We start from the raw sequence: 27,700 nt of genomic DNA on the forward strand, positions 1-27,700 counted from the left end.
GCAACATAACAGTTGCAGGTGAAATAAATATCTATTTATGAACAGATAAATATCTATTTATTTCACCAAGGTGAATGTCATGTCCAAATTATGACACAAGTGTGACCTTCTTCAGGAAAAGACAGCAAGAGAAAACTGGGATTAACTGGTAACAACACAAAGGAAACAGAATACCATTGTTCCAAGCCTCCTTTGTCCAGCAGGCATTGTTCAGTGTGTGTTCCTGGTGTTGTTGATTTGCACATCAGCCTGGGGTGCTGTACTCTCTCAAAGATAGTTTGCTAACAGAGCTTTCACTCCATTGCCTCTAATGAAAATCCATACTAAACATTTAGCTCTGTGTGAGAAAGGGGGGAAATTCAATAAGACACATAACATAATTTATAAATTACAGGAAGAAGCAATCGAACCGACAGGCAAAATGCAGAGATGTTTCTTTGATTCTGCTTGCTAATTTTGGCACATTTTGAGGACAGAATCTAAATGCTCGAGTGAGAAGTGTGTGTGCGTGTGTGTGAGATGAGACCAAAACCTCATTTTCCCTTACAAAATGAAATCCAGCTTTGTTTTTCATTCAGTCTGTTCTTCCACACAAATTATTAGTCATGCCGCCAGCAATGTCTCCACTGAGGTATTCCCCAAACTAATGGTCGCTCTTGGACAGCACCGTCGATAGTAAACTAATCTGCAGCCTGCGAGGCACAGGAAACAGATCTCATTAGCACTCATTGAACTATCTTCTAAGGAAACTTTCATCTTTAGACCACTCTGACAACAGGCCTGAAAGCCAGACTAATGTCACTTACTAGTTCTGAGTTTAATGGGTGCCTGAAAATGTCTCATAGATGGATGAGCAGTAAAAGAGTGTAGTAACCTGAGTTATTTTTTTTCCTTATGCATTCTTGCAGCAGTCAACACAGCTTAAGCAATAGTTTGAAGTGCTGTATATGGCTATATATAAAGTTTTCTTACTGTTTTAACTTATACAACATTTTAAGAACCTGAAATCAATTCTTTATGCATTTCGCTTTTGTGTATGCCATACTTTATTCAAACGCATTTTCTTTTCAGTGTAAAACGCAAAATAAATATGTCTATAATATTCATTAATACCCCCAATAATAGCCGTAGTATATGTACACTTATTTCGCACTTTAGAAATATAAAGCATCTGAAAATACATAAAGACCGCTCCATTACAATAGCTTTTGAAATGAACTCATAGTTGAAAAAAGAGCGCCGCACTGTGGCCAAAGAACAAACAAGCATCTGTAGAACTTAAAATTAGATGCCCACTTCATAGCATCGTGTTCTCTACAGTGAACAGCTAAAATGCCATTTTTGTGTCCATTTTTAGTGGGTGGGTGCTGTGTCTTCTGTATGCAAGCCAGTTCTTTCGTACAATTTGCAACAAAGACAAAAAATCCGGGGAGATTGTGACGATTTATGCATTTAGTACCACTAAGGGGCGATATTAAATAAATCTCACCTATCGCGAGATTTGAAGTTCTCTCCTCGTTTGTTTACAACCCGAGAACTTCCTGTTAGCTTTACTTCAGCTTTGTCCGTGTTTGCTAACAGCTTCAGTTTAGCTAAACGTCCGTTTTAAAGATGGGATGTGATGGTGGGACGATTCCAAAAAGACATGAGTTGGTGAAAGGACCAAAAAAAGTTGAAAAGGTTTGTGAGTGTTTCTTTATATTTCGTTTAAAATAGGGTTGCAGTCAGTGGCTCGCTAATGCTAACGGCTAAACTTGTTTATACGCATGTAGTTATTTGTTGTTTTACCTAATTTAGAGACATTTTTTCTTATAGACATATTTATACTTGCAGAGTTAGTAGAAATTACGTAAAGCTTACCTCTGGTGACACGTATTTGTGTTATTAACGAGCCAAAGACAAGACTAGTTACTTAACGTAGTAGCCTTTCTGATAACCCCAGGTTGACAAGAATGCTGAACTCGCTGCCAAGTGGAAGTACTGCGCCTTGAGCCAAGAAAAACTCAGGCGACCCATCGTTTCATGTGAACTGGGCAGGTAAGATGTTTTTATCAACACAAAATAATAATAATAAATGATATGTTATCGTAATGATACCCATGAGATTGGGCCATTCAGTTTTACTTTGCATCCTTAAATTAATCTATTTAGATGACCTGAAATATTTGACGATGTTGTTTTCCAGACTTTATAACAAAGATGCTATCATTGAATATCTCCTGGATAAATCTGCTGAAAGACCAAACGCCGAGGCTGTTACGCACATCCGTGGGATTAAGGTATATTTATTGTAGAGTGGAAAAATGCATTTTGATGTACATGAGCTTAAGCTCAAGTGACTTTGTCTGTTTATTTTATAACATTTTTGGAATCTTTCTGTCCTTACAGGATATAAAGGAGCTCAACTTGACTGATAACCCTGAATGGGATGGAGAGAGGAGAAATGCAAAAGGAGACAGATATGAGGACATCCACTGTGGCATGTTCATCTGTCCTGTTGTTGGCCTAGAGATGAATGGAAAACACAGGTAATAAATAGTATTTGCTTTCCTTAAACCTAAAATTGCACAATAAAGACCTGAAAAAAATGCCACAAAATGATTTCATGTAGGTTCAAAGTATATTATCTGGGGTAGGGCTGTGTAATTTTATCGATTCTACCATACTCATCAATATTTTGTTTCCTCAGAAAGTAAAGATTTTTAATCCTCGAGTATCAATACATTAAATCCTACTTTGAGTTTTATGTCGAATCCACATATATTAAATGACATCTATCACACATGGCATTTTTTACCCAGTTGCTCATGTATGTTAAAAATGACATATAATGTAACAACCAGTTCCAATTATTTAAATAATGAAGTAGATAAATTACATTATCTAATACAATTGAATGAGACAAAAAAGGTTCCATTTTTGCATAATCAAATACACAAAGCCACAGAATTAATATTTAAACAAAGTAAATGTATAACAAAAACAAAATTTTTTACACCAGTATTACACCATCAGTTCAGTTGAGTCAATCCAAGTCTGTGGAACAGTCACAAAATGTCATTAAAATCACTCTGTCCCTCTAAAGTTTTTCAGAAAATCTTAAAAATGTATTGAATCTTATCAAGTCGTATTGTTTGCTGAATATCATGATATATATTGTTTTGTGAGCAGAATTTCACATATCATATTGTATCGTGAGATTAGTGTATCGCTACATCCCTAATCTCGGGTATGTTCCTGTTGCAGATGGTATGCTAAAGATTTGTGTCCTTTAGAAATTCTGTTGCAACTCTTTGTTTTATATGTACTCATTATTCTTCCCAGACAGGTGCTGTTTTCTGGTACCTTAGGAATTCTGACATGTCGTGTAATTTTCAGTACTCCCATTACCGCATTTTTAAAAATACTGGCAAAGCTGTAAAGTTTTTAAAGTTAAAAAATCTGTACAATTATAACTTTACCATCACTAAAGTGAGGAATAATTTTAATATGTTGAAAGTCAACTAGAATTGTAGAATTGATTATTAAAATGTTTTTTCTCTGCTATAAGGTGCAGTGATTGGTCAACAAAAACAAAACACAAGTTTACTTTGTTCATGAAAAAATTCTTAGATACTTGAGAAACTAGGAAAAAACTGAGAAAGCACTTATGCTCTATTTGTTTTCCTTTTAGGTTCTGCTACTTGCAGACCTGTGGTTGTGTCTTTTCAGACAGGGCCCTTAAGGAGATAAAGACTGAGATCTGCCATAAGGTAAGCATTTTAAAATATATACAGTACAGACCAAAAGTTTGGACACACCTAGGCCTGTAAACGGTAAATCAGTTAATCGTACGATAAATTAAAACTATCGACGTCATTTTAATTATCGGCATTATCGTCTCTTCCGGCCTTTTTCTCTTTCTGTTGATGACACCGAATGAAAAAAGGCTCAACTCCGGTGCTCTCCACTGACTCTCCCTTCCTCATTTCCTTAGTATAAAGCCCAGCGCACACGAGCTGTCGGCCCATTTTCAAAACCTGACAGATCACACATTAGCCTACAGAAATCCTAGGTATAACGGTTCGATCGGGTTCGTTCCTGCCGTGTGGTGTCCAACAATGGGCACAAAATAATGGCTACAAGTCCAGTGAACTAATTTTAAAACCAGGCATTAATCAATGCTTTACTACAATCTACCTGCAATGCATGTTGCTAGTGTCAGCGTAAAGTCCTGACTGAATGAAAATCATTATATCCTCTTGACGTCACCTTAACGAAGAACAGCTGAAAAGTTACCGGGTTTATCAACTGCAGTAGCAATTTCGCTCCAACTCCTCCCCTTGTCATTTCTATATTATTTGCATGTTGAATAAACATTAATGTTGTTTCCACATATTATCTCCAATGTCCTTCGGGTTGCGCCGTGTCAGCTGTTTGGGATTCCCCTCCGTAATTTCCCCTCAAAAAGCGCAGAGGAGAATCCGCACTTTCTGATTGGCTACCTGTCACATTCAACAAACTGCGTTAAAGCGCCCAGTCGGGGAAAACCCCTGATTTAGATCGGAGCGGCAACGACGATCTACCATAACACACCACACAATCTTAGAAAGATCAACGTTCTAAGATTGTCGTAAGGGGAAAAATAGGAGCAAAAAATCGTGTAAACCTGTATTGCATCAGGTAGTCAGATGTGCCCATCTTCTCTATTTAAATCTAATTATTACTGAAGGGCAACATAATATACAGACTTCATAATCTTTTGGTTGAATGCAGTATTTATTTCCACTTTGGCTTTATGTTGTTTAGTTTTTTTTTTCAAGTGAGTTTTTTGTTAATGGAGACTGAGAATCCATTTTATTTTTGTTTTTGGTTGTTTTGTTTATTTTGTTTATTAGCTCAAGTGTTAAGTGTTCTTTTGAAAACAAAGTGTATCTATCTTTGGCAAGAAATCACATGCATTATTATGTCATTTCCATTAAATCAGTGTAAAAAGGTCTTCAAACAATATTATCGTTTATCGCAATAATTTTTGAGACAATTAATCGTTGAGCAAAATTTGCTATCGTGACAGGCCTTTCTAATTCAATGGGTTTTCTTTATTTTCATGACTATTTATAAGGCAAGAAATCCCACTTATTAACCTGACAGGGCACACCTATGAAGTGAAAACCATTTCAGGTGACTACCTTTTGAAGCTCATCAAGAAAATGCAGAGTGTGTGCAAAGCAGTAATCACAGCAAAAGGTTGCTACTTTGAAGAAACTAGAATGTAAGGGGTATTTTCAGTTGTTTTACACTTTTTTGTTTAGTGCATATTTCCATGTGTTATTCATAGTTTTGATGCCTTCAGTGTGAATCTACAATGTCAATAGTCATGAAAATAAAGGAAACTCATTGAATTAAAAGGTGTGTCCAAACCTTTGGACTGTACTGTATATATATATATTTATTTACTATTGTTATTCTCCCTTTTTTACTACTTACAAGTATTTTTCATGTCTTTGTGTGATTTCACATAACTGTTTAGTCAGTGAAATGTCAATGGCCCCTGGCTCACTGTTGATCGTATGTGGCTCATTATCTGGTGCCATCCTGGGTTCGACATAGCCTGGGTAGTTGATGGGAAGAGCGCTGGTAATGACTTTTTGAAAAGCTCAGACCTTAATCTGACAAAAAAAAAATTGTCAGTCCTCCTTTTTATTTTCTCTCCTCGTTTATACTATGCAATGCACAAATTAAACACAGCACAAACACACAATACCAACTACCAGGCATAGTGTTGGAGGGGGGATGATTTGGGCTTCCTTTGTTGTTATACATGACCTGTGTATGTGGAAGTCATTGGTGACAGTAAACCTATCTGTTTACAAAAGTACTCTACAGTAGAGAGAGAGAGAGAGACTATCAATGTGACAGCATGATATTGGCTGAAACAGGTTCATCAGCAGATAAATGACCTGAAACAACAGCAAATCCACAACAGAATTACTGAAAATAACATAAATCCAGGTGTTATAATGGTCGAGTCAAAGACCAGACTTCTTGTAGTATGATCGGCAGATAGGTTTTCTTAAAAAGATGAAACCACATCTGATGTTGTGTAGAAAATGACAATTGTTGCTTTTGCTGCTAAAAGTGGCCCAATGAGCCAGCAAATAATTGGAGATGTACCGGCTGTTTCCCATGGTTGTAGTCGTTTCGTAGTTGCATTGTTCACATTTCCGCTTGACTTTTCTGACCCAATTGTAGCCACATGGGAATCTCTCAGCAATGGAATTAGAAGTTATTTTAGTTATTGACCTTTTAGTTTGACATAACGTCACGGTTGTGGTTACAATTTCTCTAGGTTAGGCTACTTTTAGAAATAAGGCAGTAGATAAAAGCTGACCTCTTTTGGTGTCTCTGTTGAAGTAAAAGTATGTTGAAGACAGTCATGGTCTAGCTGTTTTGAGTTAGTCAAAAATAAGGCTAAGCTACCAAAAATAACTGTCTTTCTCATGAGAAACTGACCCTGATACAAGCTGGGACTTCAGCTCGTATGGGCTTGTGACACATTATCTTTTGGGGCTATCATGCTGGCTGACTGTAAAGGGTTTATTTTCAGATGTGCTTTTGCGTTCCATGGAGGAACATAGGAACATGTTAAAATTTGGAGAATGCGAGAAAATGTTGAATGGTTAGCTAAAAATGTTTGACACGCATTTCTGTTCATTTTCAGTTTGTAGTTGTGTTGAAGAGTTTTTCTATTTGGACTTTAGGAGTGGAATATTAGAATTTTAGGCCTGAACATATAAGAAAAATAGCCCCGTTTCTCAGATTTATGTCCGATTTTTAGTTATTTCATTCAATTTAATGACTAATAACTGTAGATCTTGCTTGGTATCTCAGTATTTGTATCTTGGAGCAGGACCACACCTAAACAATTCTTTGTGATATGAAGGTAGAATTGACCTCAGTGCATTTCAACAGCTGTGTTTGATCTTTTAATTTCATGGTAAGACTTTCAGAGCTTTCACTTTTTAATAATAATCTAGCGCTTACCTTACATCACAGAAACAAATGTAGCGATAGTCAATGAACTCAATTAACAGAGAAAACAATTTATTCTAGAAGTTGAACGTTTCTTTTCACATTGTCTTTATTTTTTTTACATATTATATTTAATATTAGAACAATAAATTACTTTATAAAAATGTCCCTTTTTAAGCTGTACATAATATGAAACTATGGTTTTAAATAAATAACCAACTGTTTTTCAAACACTTTGTGTGACAAAAATGTCTAAATGGGGTAGGCAATAAATAATTGCAGGAAAGTAAGAGTTTAATAAATAGTGCAGTTACGCTACTCTCACAACTTAGGGCACTGGATTCACGTTTTGACATAGACAACTAGGTAGATTTATCAGCATAATGATGTCAGCAGCGATTTCAACACTTCTGTTTCAGAAGTTAATTGAGTTATTTTGGGAGCATAGCAGCCATGATGGATTTATAGGAACAGTTGCCTGGTTCAGAACTTTGTTTCTGTGCCACTGCTCCAAATAATCTAGTGCCTCTGGAAATGTATTAATCTCAAACTTATTGGCGAACATGCTCTTCTTCTCGATGATCCATGGAATGTCTTCTATCCCATAGACACAGATGTCCCGTACATAATGCCCTGGAAAAAAAAGAAGAAAAAAAACATTTAAAGAAAAATCTGAACTGCACATATTTTTCTAAGTTTCACACCCAGTACTGTAAACCAGCATAATCTTACAGTCTGATACCTTTGCAACCATCATGTGTCTTTCCTTCTTGGTCCCTCCACTTGATTGCCCGGATAGCTCCTTCCCAACCTCCATCAATACGACTGCCTGGAGCTTCTGCATGCAACATGACAATGTGAACATGAACAGCTGTACCAAAATTACAGAAGTGTGTTTACAAACATGAGAAAAACATGAACCTTTACTTTAAAGCTTTAGTTTATATTCATACATCATCTCAGAAAAAATGTCACATTCTATTCCACAGAAAAACTTAAAGAAAAATGTAGCATATTTGTTATCACTCTTAAGAAAGTAAGGAAATTTAAATATAATTTACTTTTAAGTAAGATCAAAGCAATCTGTAATTTTGTATCCAAATACGTTTTTAGAAATAAAATTTAACTCAAAATGAATTGTAGTGTAATAAATTATTGATCATTAACTGACAATTTTTAGATTTAAAAGTTTTATCTGACAGTAGAAAATATTTTTTTCATTTGTAAGTTTAAAAACTAAAACATTTATAATACTATTTAACCAAAAAAAAAAAGATTTCAGTAAGACATCATATGACGATTTGATTTGTTTTTTTCACTGCTTATGTCATTCAGTCACAGTTCTGATTGCACAAGTATTTCCAAAACATTTGAATTTCTCTGCACTCTTTCTGATTGCACAAGTATTTCCAAAACATTTGAATTTCTCTGCACTCTTAGAGACTTGTGGATGAGTCCACTTATGTAGTACTCAGTGATGTGATGCATGTATGACTAAAGGGAAGTCTGATTTCTCAAAGATATTCCTTTTCCTGACAAGTAATGGAATGAATTAACTGTTTTCTGTCAACAGCAAAAGTCACAGCATCACAACTTCCAGCATAAACCTTTTTTAAAGTCCCTCCCAAAGTCTTTTGTGCAGAAATTGTGTCATACATCCTTGTAAAAATATTGAAAAGCAAACTGACACCCTAGTTTTATGAGTTCTCTGTTTGTGTAGCCTGTTGGAACAGCAGCTTATCTGCAGCAGAGAGGAAATGGATGAGCTCGTCAGGAAAGCCAGCTCTGTCCCCATGTGCCCCCTGGATCCAATGCAGGTGGCGGGAGACAAAAGGACTCTGGCTACAATTAAATAACATCACTGATGGCCAGTGACTGACTGTTGAATTCTAAGGCTGCGTTCATACTGCAGCCTGAAGTGACCCTTTTGTAAAATCGAATGTTTTTGCCAGGTACGTTCACATTTTCACACATATGCGACCTGTATGTGTTCTGCAGTCTGAACGGACAAACGACCTGAAAGTGTCCCGCATGCGCAGCAGAGGGCCCAATAGCTTCAGCGTTCTCAGTGTTCTGCCAACCGCCATAAAAAGAAGTGCACAGTTTGCGGAAGTAAAAATGGTAGCTAACGTTGGAGCACAGTTTACATATTTGAAGTTGTTGTCCAGCCGGAGCCAGCATATTAACGACTTAATCCTCATTATAGTCCGTCATGGTTGTTGTTATTCTCCCCGCTTGCGCGTATCAGGTCGCAGAATAATGAGATTTGCTGAGAATCAGTGACGTCCAGTTCGGATGAATGCGACCTGAACGTTAGGTCGCATTTGAATCGGATATGTATCGGATATGCAAGTGGCCTGGGTTGCATTCGAAAAGAATCTGACCTGTGCTGTTCAGACTGTCATGAAAAGATCGGATACAGGTCGCATTATGTCAAAAACTCGGAATTGGGTCACTTCAGAGAGCACAAAGCACAAAGGTGTGTTTCAGGAGATCCTTCCTCCCAGCGGCTGTTATGCTGTATTGCCATCACGTCTCCCAGCAAACTCAATAAGTGTTTACATCTCTTGCACATCTATTTTGTCTGCAGTTGTTATTTTCATATATTGTAAATAGTCTGTTGTGTTTAATGCACAAATACAAAAAATAAATAAAATCGTACTCAGTTGCATAAACTTTGGATCGTAGTATGCTATTTCTGATAACTGCACAGTATTTTTTACGATATAATCTTGCCCTTGCTAAGCAGTATAACATTTTTAAATTTGTTTTATTCCCACTGTGGTTAAATAAAGGATGTCTATTCTATTTTGATCGCAGTACTACATTGTGTATCATATACTGTAATTGGAAATGTGCTATACCATGGCTTATTTTTTCACATTTGTCAAAATGTTGATGGTTTATCCTCTAGCATTTATTTAGAGCTGCCATAATTGCGTAGTTTAATAATGAGGTGATGTTATTTTTCCAGTTCTGTGTCGGTATAAAATACTTGTGTGCAGCACTTCCTTTCCAATTGAACAATTCATAATACAAATCTGTTTTGTCAGAGTCCATCCCAGGCTCCTGTGGTCAAACCACACTTGTTCGGATCACTCAGTCTGCTGCACTAATAGCTGCATCTCTCATGTATGTGATGCTGCATTATTAAATAGGTGAATCTGCTGTTAGTTGTGTACATTTATTCTTTTATTTTTATTTTTTGCAAAGACTCATTTCATTTGGACTAAATGTGTCTTTGGACACAAATGCCAGGGTGAAATATTCTTTTGCTTGTCTCATCAGTTACTTGGTTGATGTGACATTCCAAATTTTACAAAGTGCTAACAATAAATGATGTAATGCTGTCTCATTATGTGAACATAAGCTGTTTGATCCTGTTGAAATGTTTGGCACTTCTTGAGTTTCCTGTGCGGGTCATCCCTCTCAGCATTTTAAACTCATGTCAGTTAAACTCCTTAGATTTGTCCAATTGGATTAGATTGTGTGTGTCTGTTTGCACAAGCAGATTACCTTTTATGTGGTTGAGTGTCACAAAGTAGTGCTCATCTGGACTAAATGTGTCCTTGGACCACTCCAGGAAGTCATGGGCTATTTGGTTCTTCAGAACAAAGTCCGCAAAATCTCTTGTGAGAGCATAGTATGCTGTTCCAAAATAAATTTTCAAATTGTGAGGAGGAGGAGGTTTTGTGTGTCTTGGCAGCCTTGGGACAACATGTGACCCCACAATCTCATGATGCTGGAATCGTGTTCTGTGCTTCATGGTGGCTGGCTGTTTGACTCCAGGTGTCATGTTTTTGTCCCTCCATTCATTGCTTTGCATATACTGCACCAGTTCCAGGTTGCTCATGGTTGGGAAATCTTGCCCACATAAATTTATTACTTTCCTCCAAGTTATCGGAGAGGCAGAGAGATCCTTCATGCAGTTCAAGTCAGCTTGCAGGCGTGAAAATCCTGCATATGTCACTTTTTCACTACGACTGGAGAGGAACACGTTATCAAAGCAACTGACGAGCTTTTGTACGGTTTCCTGGTACTCATTTGGAGCGTTGGCATCCACATGTATGCAGTAAACATTTTGTGGCATGTAGATAGCTCGAAGCATGCGAACAAAAATATCCAGCTCTTTGTGAATAGTGACAATGAAAGCCAGAGGATAGTTCTCTTCTTCATGACTCAGAGTTGCGTTGATAAAGTGTAGTTCTTTAGTCAAATTTGAACATTGTAGGTTGGTACTGTGTATATAACTTCCCACCTGTGGAAAGAAGACATATATATTCAGTTTCTTTACAGAGGTGGCATTGTATTTAATTGTTTTTAACAGTTCAGTTATTTAGAATGTACACTCACATTTTTGGGGAAGTGCCAACCTGTTGTTCTGTTTCTCGTTCTGTGGATCAGGATTTATTATTTTACTTGTGTTCATTGTATTGCCCATTTTTTAATCATTTATTTCTTTTATCGCCCTTATCAGACATACTATTGTTGTATATACTGGTGCCAAGACGGGGCAAATCAATAAGCAAAGTACTGCTGAAATGTTATCAGTTGTCTGTAAATTTTTAACTGCTACCTTGACAAAATTAAGTTGAATGTAAAAGCTGTTGTGAACTTTATCAGTTAAAGAAAATACATACCTGACAGAAATTTTCTCTTTTCTCAATGCCAGCCAGGGTGGGCTTACTTTCAGTGAGGAAAGGTCTGCTGCTTGTAGGTGTTCCCACTAGTTTAGTTCTACTCAGCCAATAAATTATTGAACACGCCACAACCCCCAGGCAGAACAGGAAGCTACATTTTCTGTCTCCAAGCTGGTGCATAATAGCCTTGTTTCACTCTTGTATTTCAGCACCACCACAGCTTATTCCTACGAAGAAACCCAGATTGGTTAGTTCCAGACAAATCTCTCTTTTGGGAATATCAAATAAGGTTAAACATGTAGGTCACATCTTATAGATGAAGCCACTTTTTAGTAGTCAAGTGTACAAAGTCTAGGGGCTAAAAGTGGATATCTGACATGCAACATATAAACTTTTTATTAGCCTTTTTCAGTTCCTTTTTCAGACTGTGAAAGAGTCTGGTCAACAGTACAGTATTATACATTTTGCATCCCATTATGTTAATTAAACTAATAACTACACAAACAAATAAATATTGTAAGTTGTGCTTAAGTGTGAAACAGAAGCAAAAAATAATGAAGCAGCGACTTTTCTGTTATAAAACACGTTTTTATGTGTCCCCACTTTCTTTTGTAAGTCTGGACCACAAAAATGTCTTCCTGTATTGCAAGGCTTAACATTGATTCCTTAAACCTGGAAAAACATTAATTTTACTGGAGAAGAGCTACTTTCTTAAATAAAGTCTCTGGTCAGATGATGGGTGCATTCCCTTAAATGATAATACATTGAAAATAACTAATTTAATAAATTTATATAGGACTTTTCTAATCATATCAACCATGGAAAGCATTTTTACCCTATATCAACATTTACACAGCAGCACTAACAAGCACACACAATCATGTACCTACATACAGATCAGTAGACAACTTTGGGTTTAGTACCATGCCCAGCAGCACATCAATATGTGGCATGGGAAGTTAGAATCAAACCTAAAATATTCTTGTTACAAAACTCTTCACCCAAAGCCACAGTTGCATCTGTGGCTTACTTACAACTAAGCCATTGTCAGAGGGGGATTATATGGTTTGGAAATATGTAGATTTTAACACTCATGTCTGTAGTTTTTTTATGCTCAACTGTTGGTAACACATGAATTGGTAGTTTTATTACATCATACAGCTAGCTTTTATTTCTTTTTCTAATTGCATGTGAATGCATAGTGGCTATGATATATAATTTTGTATGCGTAAATGATAAACATTTCATTACTTTCAATATTTGAGCAAACTCTAAATGAGTATTACTTCCATGCCCTTACTTTTTTGTGGATCTGTCACGAGTTTTTTTTAGTTATTGTGGAAAAACGGTATGAATTTAAATGAAAACTTTACTTCTGTGTACACTTCAATGTTTTTGCATTGGTTATCTTGTAATCATTAGAAATGTATATAGAAGCTGTTGTCAGTCATTGTGAAATCTTGTGCTATCCTTAAGATTGGAGCTATGAGGGTCCAGTAGTGCAAATAATTCTTCGCACTGATCATTCAAAGAAAGAGCAAAAAAAAGTTCCACAAATGTATTTTATGCAATAGTTGTATTGCATAAAATACATAAAGTATTGCATAATTCAGTAAGCTGTTGTGACATATATTGGAAAATGTTCTATCTTTCTTGTCTCTATTACATACTTGCCCAAATAAAGCTTAGAGGAAAAAAACTTCACATAAATGGGGGAATGGATAAACATGGATGCTCCAGCTAATAAAGTTGTTTTTACATATCTCATGTTCAAAGTGGCATAAAACCTCTGCCTGAACAAGCAAAGAGATTTTTTCACTCTTCTAAAATCATTCATGATGTACTAGAAAAAAAATAAAAATAAAAATGGCATGCTTTGTTGAATCCCATGCAGCACAAAAAAGGCACAATTCCCAGAGGGAAGTGATATGCTGAGGAAATATGTAGATTTATAGTGTTCTGTTGAAATAATTTTCCCCAGTGGCCATGTTGGTCTGTGGATTTGATAAAAGAAACAGCAGCTACTTGTATAGGAAATGCCTTACAGCTTTTCTTCCCGCCCTCAGATTGGGTGCTTTGAAAAAAAAATGTTTGCCTCACTGTTTTTTTTTGTTTTTGCTTTGTCACAGTTAAAAAAGTTTCAAGTCATGTAAAAAGACAAAAAAACATCCAAGCCAAGCAACGCTAATGTAAAAATGTAATTGCCTTCCTCAATCTTGAACATGTGAGCCCTAATGTGCCTCAGAGGAAATCAGCGGTCATGTTTCAAAAATAAAAATATAACTGGACTAAAATGGCTTTAATGGGAAAAAATAAGACTGAAAAAAAATAAAACACTGCCAATCAAAAAAAAGAAAAAGTCCCTTGTCCTGTTTCCCTAAATAAACATGTTCTAATCGCTACAATCGTAAGCAGATATTTTGTGGACTGAGACAAAAGGGACATTTTTCGGGAAGGTATATGGTGACGTTTGAGAAAAAGAGCATCACACTGAAGGTCAAACACAGGGCTGAAATTGTGGTCGGGGTCTGCTTTGATGCTTCAGGAAAGCAGAGGAATTGCTGTAAATGAAAGCACGGTGAGTTCTGGTGAGTTCTGTTCACTACCAGAAAACCCTGAGGGACACTATCCAGTCCTCAGTTCATGACTTTAAGCTCATGCGTACTTGAGTCATATAGCAGTACAGTGATCCACCATTTTCACTTCTGAAGTCCTTAAGAATAAACAAACAATTTTGAAGTTTATAGAGTGGCCCAGTCAAAGTCCAGGCTTAAATCCAATTAAGATTCTGTGCCATAACTCTAATTTGTTTATTATCAAAACCATTCCAATTTGTGTGCAATGAAACAATTCTGCAAAGAAGAGTGGGACAAAAATAAAACACTATTTGACACATATTCAAAACACTTGAGGACAGCTGTCACTACAAGCAGTTAATAGGTTGAGGGTTTCTTCTCTTCTTTTTTTTCTATGCTATGTCGGGTTTTAATAGCTTTTTATTCTTGGCGAATGTAAAAATTTGAAATCCGCGTTTTGTATTTACATAGGTTGTCCTTGTCTTAGTGTAAAATTTGTTTGATATTCTTAAATATCAGAAACATCAACATGAAACAGCAGAAAACATTAAGGGACAAATTTTACAAGACAACTGTTCCACTTCCCTCACACTTTTATCTCAATTATTTCTATTCTGTGTATATCAAACTCTTAAATCATCATTTGTGTCAAAAACAAATTCAAAAACATGCTAATTTACCTCCAGTCAGGCAGTTCAGTCTGTTATCTCTATGAAGAAATAACGCTTTAAATCTTCAATCCTCTCAGGCTTCAATGCTCTTCAGAGCTGTCAGACTACAACCCGCACAGAGAAGTCCTCTCCACTAGCTCCATCAAGAAGAACAGCAGCAGAAATATGTACACTACTTCAGAGCTATATTTGGTTGTAAAGATTGCTTTGTTGTGCTCTGGTGCGGGGCTGAGTCCTCTGAGCTCCAGTGTCCAGTGTGTTATGCTCGAGTTGTACTCATTGCTGATTAGGTGGCTCCTCCTCATATCCCTGTGAGAAAAGGTTCATCCTTCCCTGGTTACCAGCAGTAACACAAAATTACACACGTGACATACGGGAACAGACTCACTCATTGCACTCTAAGGTTTTTTTCCACTCTCCTCCCACATATGGCTTCCTACTCGCTTGTACTTGCTGTGTTTCTCTTCCTCCTTTCATTTTCCTCTGTTTTACCTCAACCCGTTTTGTCTGTCTCCTTGCTCTTTGCCCCTCCATGTGTAATTAGGTCGTATGTAATGAATCATCCACATAGCTCTTCCTGGTAAATACCAACCCTCTTGTTCTCCTTCCTGCAGATGATCAACTCTAACAAGTTCCTACTTGCCCTATTTGTTGATCTGATTTTAAAGTGCTTCGCTTGCCAGCGGTCTGCCTTCTGTGGTAATGGCAGCATGAGAGTGAATGACTTCAGAGCAACACGCACAGAGGTTGTTTGCTGCTTGGTCAGCTTCTGAGTTTATCCCTCTTCTGTTGGATAGAGCACATGGCCAGAGTCCACACCCACAGTGGGGTATGATCGCACAATAGATCCCTTGCTGGTTGTTCCCCCTTTTAATACACTGCCTGGCCAAAAAAAAAGTCGCCACCAAAAAATGGTCACACTCTCTAATATTTTGTTGGACCGCCTTTAGCTTTGATTACAGCCCGCATTCACTGTGGCAATGTTTCAATAAGCTTCTGCAGTGTCACAAGATTTATTTCCATCCAGTGTTGCATTAATCTTTCACCAAGATCTTGTATTGATGATGGGAGAGTCTGACCACTGGTCAAAGCCTTCTCCAGCACATCCCAAAGATTCTCAATGGGGTTAAGGTCTGGACTCTGTGGTGGCCAATCCATGTGTGAAAAAGATGTCTCATGCTCCCTGAACCACTCTTTCACAATGTGAGCCCGATGAATCCTGGCATTGTCATCTTGGAATATGCCCGTTCCATTTGGGAAGACAAAATCCATTGATGGAATAACCTGGTCATTCAGTATATTCAGGTAGTCAGCTGACCTCATTCTTTGGGCACATAATGTTGCTGAACCTAGACCTGACCAACTGCAGCAACCCCAGATCATAGCACTGCCCCCACAGGCTTGTACAGTAGGCACTAGGCATGATGGGTGCATCACTTCACCTGCCTCTCTTCTTACCCTGATGCGCCCATCATTCTGGAACAGGGTAAATCTGGACTCATCAGACCACATGACCCTCTTCCATTCCTCCAGAGTCCAATCTTTATTCTCCCTAGCAAACTGAAGCCTTTTTTTCTGGTTAGCCTTACTGATTAGAGGTTTTCTTACGGCTACACAGCTGTTCAATCCCAACCCCTTGAGTTCCCTTCGCATTGTGCATGTGGAAATGCTTTTACGTTCACAATTAAACATACTCCTGAGTTCTGCTGTTGTTTTTCTTCGATTTGATTTGACCAAACGTTTAAGTAATCGCCGATCACGATCATTCAGGATGTTTTTCCGACCACATTTCTTCCTGGAAGACGATGGTTCCCCACCATCCTTCCAGTTTGTAATGATGCGCTGGACAGTTCTTAACCCAATTCTAGTAGTTTCTGCAATCTCCTTAGATGTTTTCTCTGCTTGATGCATGCCAATGATTTGACCCTTCTTAAACAGACTAACGTCTTTTCTACGACCACAGGATGTGTCTTTTGCCATGGTTGTTTAAGAAATGAGGAGTTACTCATTGCATCAGCTGGGGTTAAATAACTTGTTGCCAGCTGAAAGATAATCGCCTATGCAGTACTTATCCAATAGGAGGGTTGTACCTATTTGCTTAGTTAAATCCAGGTGGCGAGTTTTTTTTTTGGCCAGGCAGTGTATTTGTGGGTGTGATTTCCTTTTTATTACAAGGAAGTCATTTTGCTTGTTCTGTTCTTGTGGTACAGACATGTACACATGAAGGATTTTTGATCTCTGAAAATACTTTTCAGTGTAGCATGTTTTTGTTTGTCATATGAAAATGGGTACAAATTTGTTTCCAAAAAGGGTCTAAGCAGAAATTACATTTGCTAGCCATTGTAATGGCAGCAAAGCTTGAGAACTATGTAACTAAAGCTTCATTATTGTTGTGCCACTAGATTATTCAAAGCGTGTACAGTATTGTTTATAGTGTTTTTTTAATATTTTATGGTAACACTTTATTGAAGGGGTGTGCATAAGACTGACATTTCAGTGTCATAAATATGACTTAACATCTGTCATGAACATGAGTAAGTCCTCATGAATGTTTGACTTTTGTCATGAAGTGTCGTTCTGTAAATAATGACACTTTTAATGCAAAGTTGACACTTTTAATGGACTTTTAATGCAAATTTTAGTAGAACTTTGCATTAAAATTCTATTAAAATCTTTAATGCAAATTAAAACTGCATCATTCGGTCATTATTGACTGAATGATGCAAAGTTTACACTATTTTAATGGAATTTTAATGACTTTTAGTGCAACTTTCCATTAAAAGTGGCATTATTTACCAAGTGACATTTCATGACAACAGTTGTAAACATTCATGGACTCATTCATGTTCGTTGTCCTTGTGACAATGACAATAAAGATTTATCTCTCTATCTCTCTCTCTTATGTCATGTTTATGACAGTGTCATGTCAGTCTAATGCACACCCCTTCAAATAAAGTGTTACAGATGTTATTACATGTGTGGACAACTACGTTAATTGAATTTTCCTACATTCACTTCATTGTCTCATTACGTAAACTGAATACATCCTGAAAACATGTAAAAAGCCACCCATATTTTGCTATTTGCCTCTTTTGTCTATCTAATCAGTGCTACATACACCTCACACATTTTGTTTCAGATTTCCATTAATCACCCTAAACAAACAATTCATTTGCAAGACAAAGCAGAACCACATCTACTTGTTGGATGTGCTTCTCGAACTCATTTAACCCTGGCAGACCTACCTATTGGACCAGTATATGAATCAAACGTGCCCGTGTGAATTTTGTGAAAAATATTAAGACACTTGTAGTTTTTTGCTAAAGCAAATGCAGTTTATTCAATAGACAAACTTATTTTTTGGTTTCTGTTAAATTCAGCATAATTGCTCTTTGATGAAATCACATGTATTTTCAATTGCATTCTTATAGAAAATTAAATAGACAGTCACTTAAACGCAAGTACGGTTCAGCCTAATATTATTCTGCCCCTTGATAGATTTAGGTTTTTTGATGGAGATTTAGAAGTTTTGCTGATTGAAAGTAATATTAGTTTTATTTTAAGGTCGCTCAGCCACAAGCATGACTTCAGTCTGACAGCAAGTTTATGAAAGTAGCTAAAGATTAGGGTGAAAACAAGGAGGAGGCCTTCGTGACTCAAATGATTTAAAAAGCTCATTACCAAAGAGAAATCATCAAAATACCATTGCAAAAGCCTGCAATAATCATAAAATTTGATTGTTTGATCTATACTGTTATGCCAATTACCTTTTTTTGTGCTGTCATTACGATATTTTTTCAGATCAATCACACTCCGATAACAAGTAATGTAGTATCCTAGTACTCAATGGGAAATAAGGGAAACATACTCCAGTACACATGGATACAAGTAGTAACAAACTTGTTCAGGAGACAACTGACAGATGAGATATATTTTATTTTCTAGCTACTGGGTGCCCCACCCCTTTTTTACTCCACCCTGGGCAACTGCCCATATCAAAAACCACCACTATATGCATGTTTTCAAAAAATGTTTAAGAAATTAGTTTATTATTTAAGAATTGTAAAATAAGTATTTATCGATATTCTTTATATATATATACAATATATATATATATATATATATATATATATATATATATATATATATATATATATATATATATATATATATACACTGACGTATAATTGTTTCAGTTCCTTTTAACAGAAAAAGTTTTTGTTGAATGATAATCACTTAAAATTTTAGCGGTATGAATAATTTTGAGCTCACCTGCTCATTACAACAGTTTTAGGTTCTTGATTGGGACTATTTTAATCCTTTACATTAGTCGACGATTTCAGTATTTTATCCAATTAGATTATCCATCTTTTGATTTTCTGTTGTCTTTTTTTTCTTTGCATGTTAATTGTGTTACTTTAAATTGTTTTTTTGCATTTCAGTGTGGGGATCCTTTTAAAGATGAAGACATAGTTGTGCTTAACGGCACAAAGGAGGAGGTCCAGAAGCTGAAGGAGAAGATGGAGGAGAAACGTGTCAAAGCAAAAACCAAGGTGAATTCTGTTGTAAAAATTTATGAAGATGCATTGGAGTTTTTTCTGACCATATTGGTAGGCTTGCCATGATAACACATTTTACTGTATTATAAATTGTTCCATAAAGTATTGAGATAAATTACTCCATTGTTGTTTTGAGACCATTTTCTACTAACATAAGGATAACTACATAATAATGCAACTATACACTTAGGCCTGTCACAATAATAGATATTATTGGACGATACATTTTCCAAGAAATTATTGCGATATACATAGGCCTGTCACGATAACAAATTTTGCTGAGCGATTAATTGTCTCAAAAAATTATTGCGATAAACGATAATATTGTTTGAAGACCTTTTAACACTGATGTAATGGAAATGACGTAATAATGCATGCGATTTCCTGCCAAAGATAGATGCACTTTATTTTCAAAAGAACACTTAACACTGCAACTGATAAACAAAATAAACAAAACAACCAAAAACAAAACTAAAATGGATTCTCAGTCTCCATTAACAAAAAACGCACTTGAAAAAAAACTAAACAACATAAAGCCAAAGTGGAAATAAATACTGCATTCAACCAAAAGAGTAAAGATTATGAAGTCTGTATATTATGTTGCCCTTCAGTAATAATTAGATTTAAATAGAGAAGATGGGCACATCTGACTACCTGATGCAATACAGGTTTACACGATTTTTTGCTCCTATTTTTCCCCTTACAACAATCTTAGAACGTTGGTCATTCTAAGATTGTGTGGTGTGTTACGGTAGATCATCGTTGCCGCTCTGATCTAAATCAGGGGTTTTCCCCGACTGGGAGCTTAACGCAGCCTGTTGAATGTGACAGGCAGCCAATCAGAAAGCGCAGATTCTCCTCCAAGTTTTCTGAGGGGAAATTACGGAGGGGAATCCCAAACAGCTGACACCGCACAACCCGAAGTCCAGCGGACATTGGAGATGATATGTGGAAACAACATTAATGTTTATTCAACATGCAAAGAATATAGAAATGACAAGGGGAGGAGTTGGAGCGAAATTGCTACCGCAGTTGATAAACCCGGTAACTTTTCAGCTGTTCTTCGTTAACGTGATGTAAATAGGTTATAATGATTTTCATTCAGTCAGGACTTTACGCTGACACTAGCCACATGCATTGCAGGTAGATTGTAGTAAAACATTGATTAATGCCTGGTTTTAAAATTAGTTCACTGGACTTATAGCCATTATTTTGTGCCCATTGTTGGACACCACACAGCAGGACCGAACCCGATGGAACCGTTATAGCTAGGATTTCTGTTGGCTAATGTGTGGTCTGTCAGGTTTTGAAAATGGGCCGACAATCGGCCGACAGCTCTAAGATCCTGTGTGTGCGCTGGGCTTTACACTAAGGAAATGAGGAAGGGAGGGTCAGTGGAGAGCACCGGAGTTGAGCCTTTTTTCGTTCAGTGTCATCAACAGAAAGAGAAAAAGGTCAGAAGAGACGATAATGCCGATAATTAAAATGACGTCGGTAGTTTTAAATGGTTAATATGATGTCTCAAAATGGAAATCATGGAGCTAATTTTAATTTATTATGTGATTAATTGATTGATTATTGCAACAGGCTTATAGTGTATAGAGATAATTAATTTATTTTGCAATCATAATCTTCTTGTCTTCTTTACAGAAATCAAAGAAGAGCAAGGCAGTTGAAACTGTCTCTGCACCACCAGAATCCAAAGGTCTGTTTAAAGCCCAATGGAGGCATTATGTTATTCAAAAATTGATTTGCTTAAACAAAATTATACAGCTTATAAAAGCTGTTCCCCGTGATTTGGATATCACTTTGAATGGTGCAACCTGTCTATCACCAAGTTGTCTTTGAGCCTGATGACATTTATAGCTTATCGTGACCCCACAACTTGACTGAATATAATACAATTTGTTTATTCTAGAATTTTCTATCCTGGTCCTCAGCAGCCCTGATTCTAAAGAATTACTTAATGAGCCATAAAGACTCACCATTAGGCCTACAAAACCTGTTCATCGCCTGTTTATTTAAATCAGGTGTGTTAGAGCAGGGGCATATGTAAAACTCTGACTGTATGTTCCAATAGTCAGGATTAGAAAACTCTGGTTTACTCCATGCAATAGATTCATTACTGTTCAATCCAAATTCACATCCAAAATACTTTATTGATTCTAAATAACTTCCTGTTACTTGAAGTAGACCTATCAAGTAATAGGTCTACTTGAAATTAAGTGTCAAGTAGACCTATTAATATTTCCAGTACTAAAAATTCTTTTGGGTTACATTTTTTTCAGCTAAGAACTTGATATATCATTACTGCATTGCAACATACTTTATGTATTATTTTTGCCTTAATACATAATGTAGGATTAGAATGAATAAATGCAAAAATAATAATAATGCTATTTTTAGTATAAAGAAACATTTATCATTTCTATACTAGAACGCCTCTCAGTAGTCGGTGGCTTCCTGTTAACAAAACACAATAGTTACTCAATGAGGATGCTTGTGTAACAAGGTATGCTTTAGAGGAGAGCCAACTACAGTGCCTTACAAAAGTATTCACCTCCCTTTGGCATTTTACTACCTCACAATCTGGAATTAAAATGGATTATTTCAGGGTTTGCATCATTTCGTTTGCAGAACAAGCAAAATTAGAAATTCTGCTGACTTTTCTGTATACTACTACATCTGCTTTACTCATGGATTCACCTCTGCACAGCTGTAGTGGTTAAGGTTTCTAATAGGGCTGGAGAATAAATCAATAACAATATATATCGCAAGGGAGGCATGATCAATATCAGTAGATAATACATTTGATTCAAAATTTAATCTATTGAATATTCTTTGAACTCCAATCCAGAACCATACAGCATTCTGGGAGATTTAGGCACATTTAAGACTTTAGCTGCTCAACCTCACAACCAACTAAGCCAAGTTAGTGGCATCAACTAACTTACTCACTCTTTGGTCTAGCAACAAGCTGGGTAAGGAGTAGTTTCAAATTCAACCTCAACTTCGGTTACATAGCAACAATCTGTTGAACAGCTTTCACAGCAGCAGTTTCGCGGTTTTGCTACCGTGCCTCATAACTGCTTAAAAATAAAAAGCTATGGGTGTGGAGTGAAAACTGGATAAAACAAGAAAGGTCACACCATCAGTATGGCAGTATTTCAGATAACAAAAAGACTAATCAATAGTTATTGATATCGACTGATATGAAACACTAAAATTGTGATAAGTTTTTTAGGATTATTGTCCAGCCCTAGTTTCTAATCAGAGCTTATTCTGTACTCCACACACTTGGGTTTTGCAGTTTCTAAGGGACACAGTCAATGTTGTCATTTCCTAAAGCTGCTTTATTGATTCTCTTGTCCTTTATTTGGATGACAGTACCAATTATTTTCTCGATAATCAGCCTTGTACTGTACAACTAACCTGGATCAGATTTTTTGATTTTTTATTTATTTATTTGATTTTCAAAACATACATTATATTTTAATTTTATTCATTTAATTCCATCTGTTCCTCTTAAAATATTCGATAATCTTAAGAGACTCATTGGTTAAATAATAACCTGTCTGTCTTTTAATTAATGACATTGTTTGGGAGTCATCTAATACAGTTCTTCCTATGGTAGTGAAGGAGAGTATCTTAAGAATTATCTTAAATTATTCTCAAAAAATTATCTTAAATTTTTCTTTTTGATGTTGTTGACTGCATGCAGTTTAGACTCTATTTACATTTTGTTCTTTTTTTTTCTTTAAACCTTATCTCCTTCTTTAATGCTACATTTTTGATTGGAAAAACACTAACTGATCCAACAGAAGGTAACCCTCTGTCTTACTTTGATCGATTTGCATTATTTTACATTTAAAATATGTTTTCAGCTTATTTTTCTGTGGTTTGTCTTTGTAGTTACATTATCTGCTTGTGCTTGTGAAATAGCAGTTTTTTCAACAACTTAACCACATTGGGAAAATAAACTGTTCAGCCAATTCAGTTAGGAATTCTTTTTTTGTTTTACAAACAGTGTTACCTAGCAGACTGATTCAGACATGTTGTTTATCTGTCTCCCCTTCTCTCTATGTCTCTGTTTCTTTCTATACTGCTGGAGGTACAACACTGCAAGCTTTAATTTAATAAGAAGTCATTTGCTGTGCAGTGAAGCTCAGAAATTACATTGGTTGAACCTCAGAACTCTGCGTCCATGATAAAGAGATAGAGGAAAACACAGAATTATTTATTTCCAACATCACATATGATGAATCACATTTTAAATACAGTAGTTATAATTAAGGCTTAAACTAATAATTAGTTTAGTAATTAATTAATCTATTGATTATTTTGATGATCAACCAGATAAAAATCGACCCATTCTGCAGATTTTTCATTTGACCACTTCAGCTTCTTTTTTATACAATATTAGAAGTACATTAAAAGATGCAAATGAACAAACTATTAAGTCTATTTTTTAAATAAGAAAATAAACATTTATTGTGTAAAATGAAATAAAAACATTCCTTTATCGTACGCCTGATTATTTGGAGCTAAGGAGGCATTTACAGCTAAAAAGTACTTCTAACATCAACATGTGAAAAGCTCTGCCTTTTCTGCCTTTTTGTTGATTATTATTTGACTGACCGATAAATAATTGGAGTCTCTATACTGTTTTGAGTCTCTGTACTCCAGTTAACGATTAATCAGTTACTAAATTAGTTGACAATTATTTCATTCTATTCATCTTTTCAGTCCTAGTTTAAATAAAATTAAGGAGTCTCAGAAACACCTGGAAGTAGCAAATAGTTTTGGGGGTTTTTTTGCATCAAAACAGTGGGTAATACACTCAACCACAAAAGCCTTTGTGCACACTTTATGTGCAAGACTCAACTGCTGAAGAAAAGCCAAGTTGATGTGTATTTAAAGATTACTGCCAAAGATTTAGACAAACTACTGAAATACTGGGAATATACTGTATGTTGACATTCTGATCATTGTCAAACTGGATATTTTTGGACCATACTTTCTAAAACTGTGAGATTGTTGTCCATGAAAATAATTGCAGTTCAACAGTTTGTGAAATATTCAAATCAGCCTGTCTGGTGATGTTAAAAGCCACTTTTTCCTCCATGCTGATGATTGGTTTGAACTTTCACAGATGAATGACAGCTGAATGTCAAAATGCATTGACCTGTTGGTATATAATTGGCTACAGTAGACAAAAAATTGATATACCCAGTAAAGTAACCGAGGAGAACAAGTCTAACTACATGTATGGCTATTTTATTTTCTTCTTTTAGCTGGTACAGCTTAAATTTTCTGCACAGTTATGTATTTGGGAAAAAAAGCTTTGGACTTTTCTGTCCAAACAATTTACATTCAAAATTATTTTGAGTGTGATTTTCTTGACTATGAAAGAAATGTTAAACTGGCCCAACTAAAGGAGGAACTTCTCATGAGTCAGGTCATACTCTGCATTCTGAATCTTGGTGTGGTTTCCTGTTGGTCTCTAATCTCTAGAGAACAAGTACTGTAGCTGGCTGCAAAACAACAATTGCAGCCAGCAATTGTGTCTTAATTAACTTCTCCAACAACTTAAAAATCTAGCTCCTTGTTCTGCATATATGAAAGTTATTGATCATTACAGCACAAGGATTACACAGTTTTCAGTCTTTGTTCATTATAAATCAGATTGCAGCTCTTCTCTTTTTATGGATTTATTTGGTTTTTCCAGAGGTCTTCTATCTTCCTCCACTTATCAGAATCCCTATCTCCCTTTAAAACATGTGTTAAACAACACTAGTGTCTGAATACAACAGTGCTTTTATGATATTGGACACAATGTGTTTCTGTGTCTTAATTATTTTTTTCCCACCCACAGAGGATGCCCAGTCTCCACCAGTAGATGTAGCTGGGAGGAAATCACAACAAAATGGAAACGAGAGCAGCCAATCAGGTGGATAAACGCAATTAGCTGAAGGGCTTGGAGACAGAGCTTATGTTTAGACTGAATCAATGCTTACAAATGAAGTATTCTTTCAGTATTACTGCAAAAATCTCCCTACCTTGAAATGACAGGTAGACAAAACAAAACAAGTGGTTTTGTCTGATTATACTTCTTCTGGTATCAGAAGTTTAAAGTCTTCATGATGACTTTAAAATTTTATTAAAATTTGTTTGTGTAGAAAACCTAACAAAACTTTATTTTTCAGATTTTCTTTTTTATAAATTTGTACTTTTGAGATATGAGTAAATGCAATTTTAGACTTATTTTGTAATAAATATTGCTGCTTAGATTATGCTAAATTTTCATGAGTCCCATCCTTTTTGAATATCATTTTGTCTACAACTGTATATCTCTTTTATTTGCCATGCCTCACCCTGCTGCTGTGTCTTTCTCCCTCCCAGCTGTGGCCGGACCTTCTGGTGCCTCCAGCTCCACAAAATGCTCCAAATCTTTGGCAGCTTCTGCCACCAAGAGGTCTATCCAAGACATGGAGGAAAAGTCTGAGGCTTTCAAATCCCTCTTCACCACCCACAGCTCTGCTAAACGCTCTAAAGACCAGACATCCAACTGGGTCACTCACACACCTTATCACTTTTAACAGCTATTTCTCAGTGCAGAAAACATGCTATTTTGTTGTTTCTTTTCTTTTTTTTTCCTTTTTAAAAAAAAAAAATTCATTAATTCAAATCCCTCATTATGTAAACACCACACACGCATCATTCAGCTGACCTTTAATAAAGTCACCAGTGTGCAAACTCATTCCCCGTTTACCTGTTCAGTTCCCAGTAGCACCTTGTTTACATGTTGTGAACATTTTGCGAACCCCTCCCTAAACACTTTGACGTTGTTTTGTAACCTGATGTCCTAATGCAATTCCCTCATGTATTCCTCCATACCTCTGTATTTTCAGGCTGCTAATTTATCTCTGTCACCTCTTATCTCCTTTGTTTGTGCTCCGTACTACTGTGCCCTCATATCTAGGGTTTATCTCTTTAAATCCATATCTATATGGCTAAAGATTTAAAATCCTGATAGAAAACAATGTTGCGTTCTACTTCACTCTAACCGGAAAATAGTCTTTCATGTGACTTTGGAAACTGGCTCATGCTGCCTTATGCTTTACTGCAAAAACTGACTTTATTGAAATACATTAGACTGCGCTGTTTGTCTTCAAAAGATTTGTAATTTGTAATTGCTTTTCAATTTGTTTAATTGTTCATTAAAAATAAGTTAAGAACATTATGGTACTTCAAAAATGATTTAAGCATATTAAAGCATCTGATGCATGAATGTACAGAAATTAAGAGCTGTGATATGATATGATAACTGGAAATTTATTTTGTCCAAGTCCTGATTTTTACTTTCAGGCATCAACAGGTTTAGTAATTAGTTTCTTCTTCAAATGACAACCTTCTTTATGTCCAGCCTTCGGACAGGAATCTTTGCTCTGAAAAGTGAAAATCTGTTACATCTTTAACCCTCATCTCTGGGCAGTCTTTTCTTTTTTCCCTAACTTTCTTCTACCTTTTTGCAAATTAGCTATTTTATTGCATGAAGGCAACAGATGTCTCACTAATTATTTTTATTTAATCAGATTCTGTTTTTTTCTGCAATGATTTCCCCGTGCTCTGTGCTGTGCAGATTGGGAAATAAAATGCTTAATTTGTGTTTATTACATGTGTTGCATGTTTGGATTAAGGTTGTTTGCACCAGGCTAAAGCAAAACCAAATTGTAGTCTTGCACTTGAGAAAAAGTAGATAAAGCTTCTGTTCAATGACTTGCAAATTATATACTCTGTTTTATAGAAGTTTATAGAAAATACATTATTTTTCTGTGTCACGCATTTATTTACCAAGCATTTTTTTCTATGTTGCAGATGATTTCACAAAATCAGAACAGAAAGACTGTGTTCTGGAAAATTGTCTTAAATATACCATCCATAAAAATAGGCAAGTTTCACAACGTAAGCTTCCATACCTACGGGTACAAAGACATCTCTAATAGGGAGAATGATTCTGGTCAAAGAGTCAAGAAGTTTATACAGTTAAAACAAAATGTCATTGGTGCATCAAATAAAAAGACTCCTTTTTTCCTGTGTCTCAAGTTAAATCAGAAAAAAATTCTCTTTTTTAGCTCAATTATTAGTACCATTTGCTAAATGCCGCAATGAAATAGTAAGAAACTGTCAGATTTATATAGACAATCAGAAGTTGACATGCAGATTGATTACTATCTTGGTAA

The 27,700-nt window shown here is 36.0% G+C and overlaps 2 protein-coding genes across 3 annotated transcripts; one reads left to right on the forward strand and one right to left on the reverse strand.

The window, feature by feature from the left end:
* Positions 1-1,501: 1,501 nt before the first annotated feature.
* rtf2 (replication termination factor 2) lies at positions 1,502-27,700 on the forward strand. 2 transcript variants are annotated; one of them, XM_032549079.1, is made up of 10 exons: positions 1,502-1,680; positions 1,943-2,037; positions 2,186-2,279; positions 2,389-2,528; positions 3,674-3,752; positions 19,341-19,451; positions 21,108-21,162; positions 23,279-23,281; positions 25,333-25,407; positions 25,860-27,700. In XM_032549079.1, the coding sequence occupies exons 1-10, from the start codon at positions 1,612-1,614 to the stop codon at positions 26,054-26,056; spliced, it is 918 nt and encodes a 305-aa protein (XP_032404970.1). In that variant the 5' UTR covers positions 1,502-1,611; the 3' UTR covers positions 26,057-27,700. The 2 variants fall into 2 exon arrangements, with proteins under 2 accessions (XP_032404970.1, XP_032404971.1); XM_032549080.1 differs by lacking the exon at positions 23,279-23,281 and having other exon boundaries at positions 1,503-1,680.
* Positions 6,500-11,732, reverse strand: gcnt7 (glucosaminyl (N-acetyl) transferase family member 7). The gene is made up of 5 exons (XM_032549081.1): positions 11,652-11,732; positions 11,365-11,404; positions 10,528-11,269; positions 7,754-7,849; positions 6,500-7,644 (listed from the first exon to the last, which is right to left on the reverse strand). The coding sequence occupies exons 3-5, from the start codon at positions 11,117-11,119 to the stop codon at positions 7,427-7,429; spliced, it is 906 nt and encodes a 301-aa protein (XP_032404972.1). The 5' UTR covers positions 11,120-11,269; positions 11,365-11,404; positions 11,652-11,732; the 3' UTR covers positions 6,500-7,426.

Source organism: Xiphophorus hellerii, chromosome 20 (genome assembly GCF_003331165.1).
Source record: "Xiphophorus hellerii strain 12219 chromosome 20, Xiphophorus_hellerii-4.1, whole genome shotgun sequence".
Lineage (NCBI taxonomy): Eukaryota > Metazoa > Chordata > Actinopteri > Cyprinodontiformes > Poeciliidae > Xiphophorus > Xiphophorus hellerii.

Coding starts and splice junctions, on each gene's coding strand:
- rtf2 (XM_032549079.1), top strand. CDS start 1,612: ATGGGATGTGATGGTGGGACGATTCCAAAAAGACATGAGTTGGTGAAA. Junction 2,038..2,185: donor GTTTCATGTGAACTGGGCAG/GTAAGATGTTTT, acceptor GTTGTTTTCCAG/ACTTTATAACAAAGATGCTA. Junction 25,408..25,859: donor AAACGAGAGCAGCCAATCAG/GTGGATAAACGC, acceptor TCTCCCTCCCAG/CTGTGGCCGGACCTTCTGGT.
- gcnt7 (XM_032549081.1), bottom strand. CDS start 11,119: ATGCTTCGAGCTATCTACATGCCACAAAATGTTTACTGCATACATGTG. Junction 7,850..10,527: donor GACACTCAACCACATAAAAG/GTAATCTGCTTG, acceptor TGTTGCATGCAG/AAGCTCCAGGCAGTCGTATT. Junction 7,645..7,753: donor GACACATGATGGTTGCAAAG/GTATCAGACTGT, acceptor TTTTTTTTCCAG/GGCATTATGTACGGGACATC.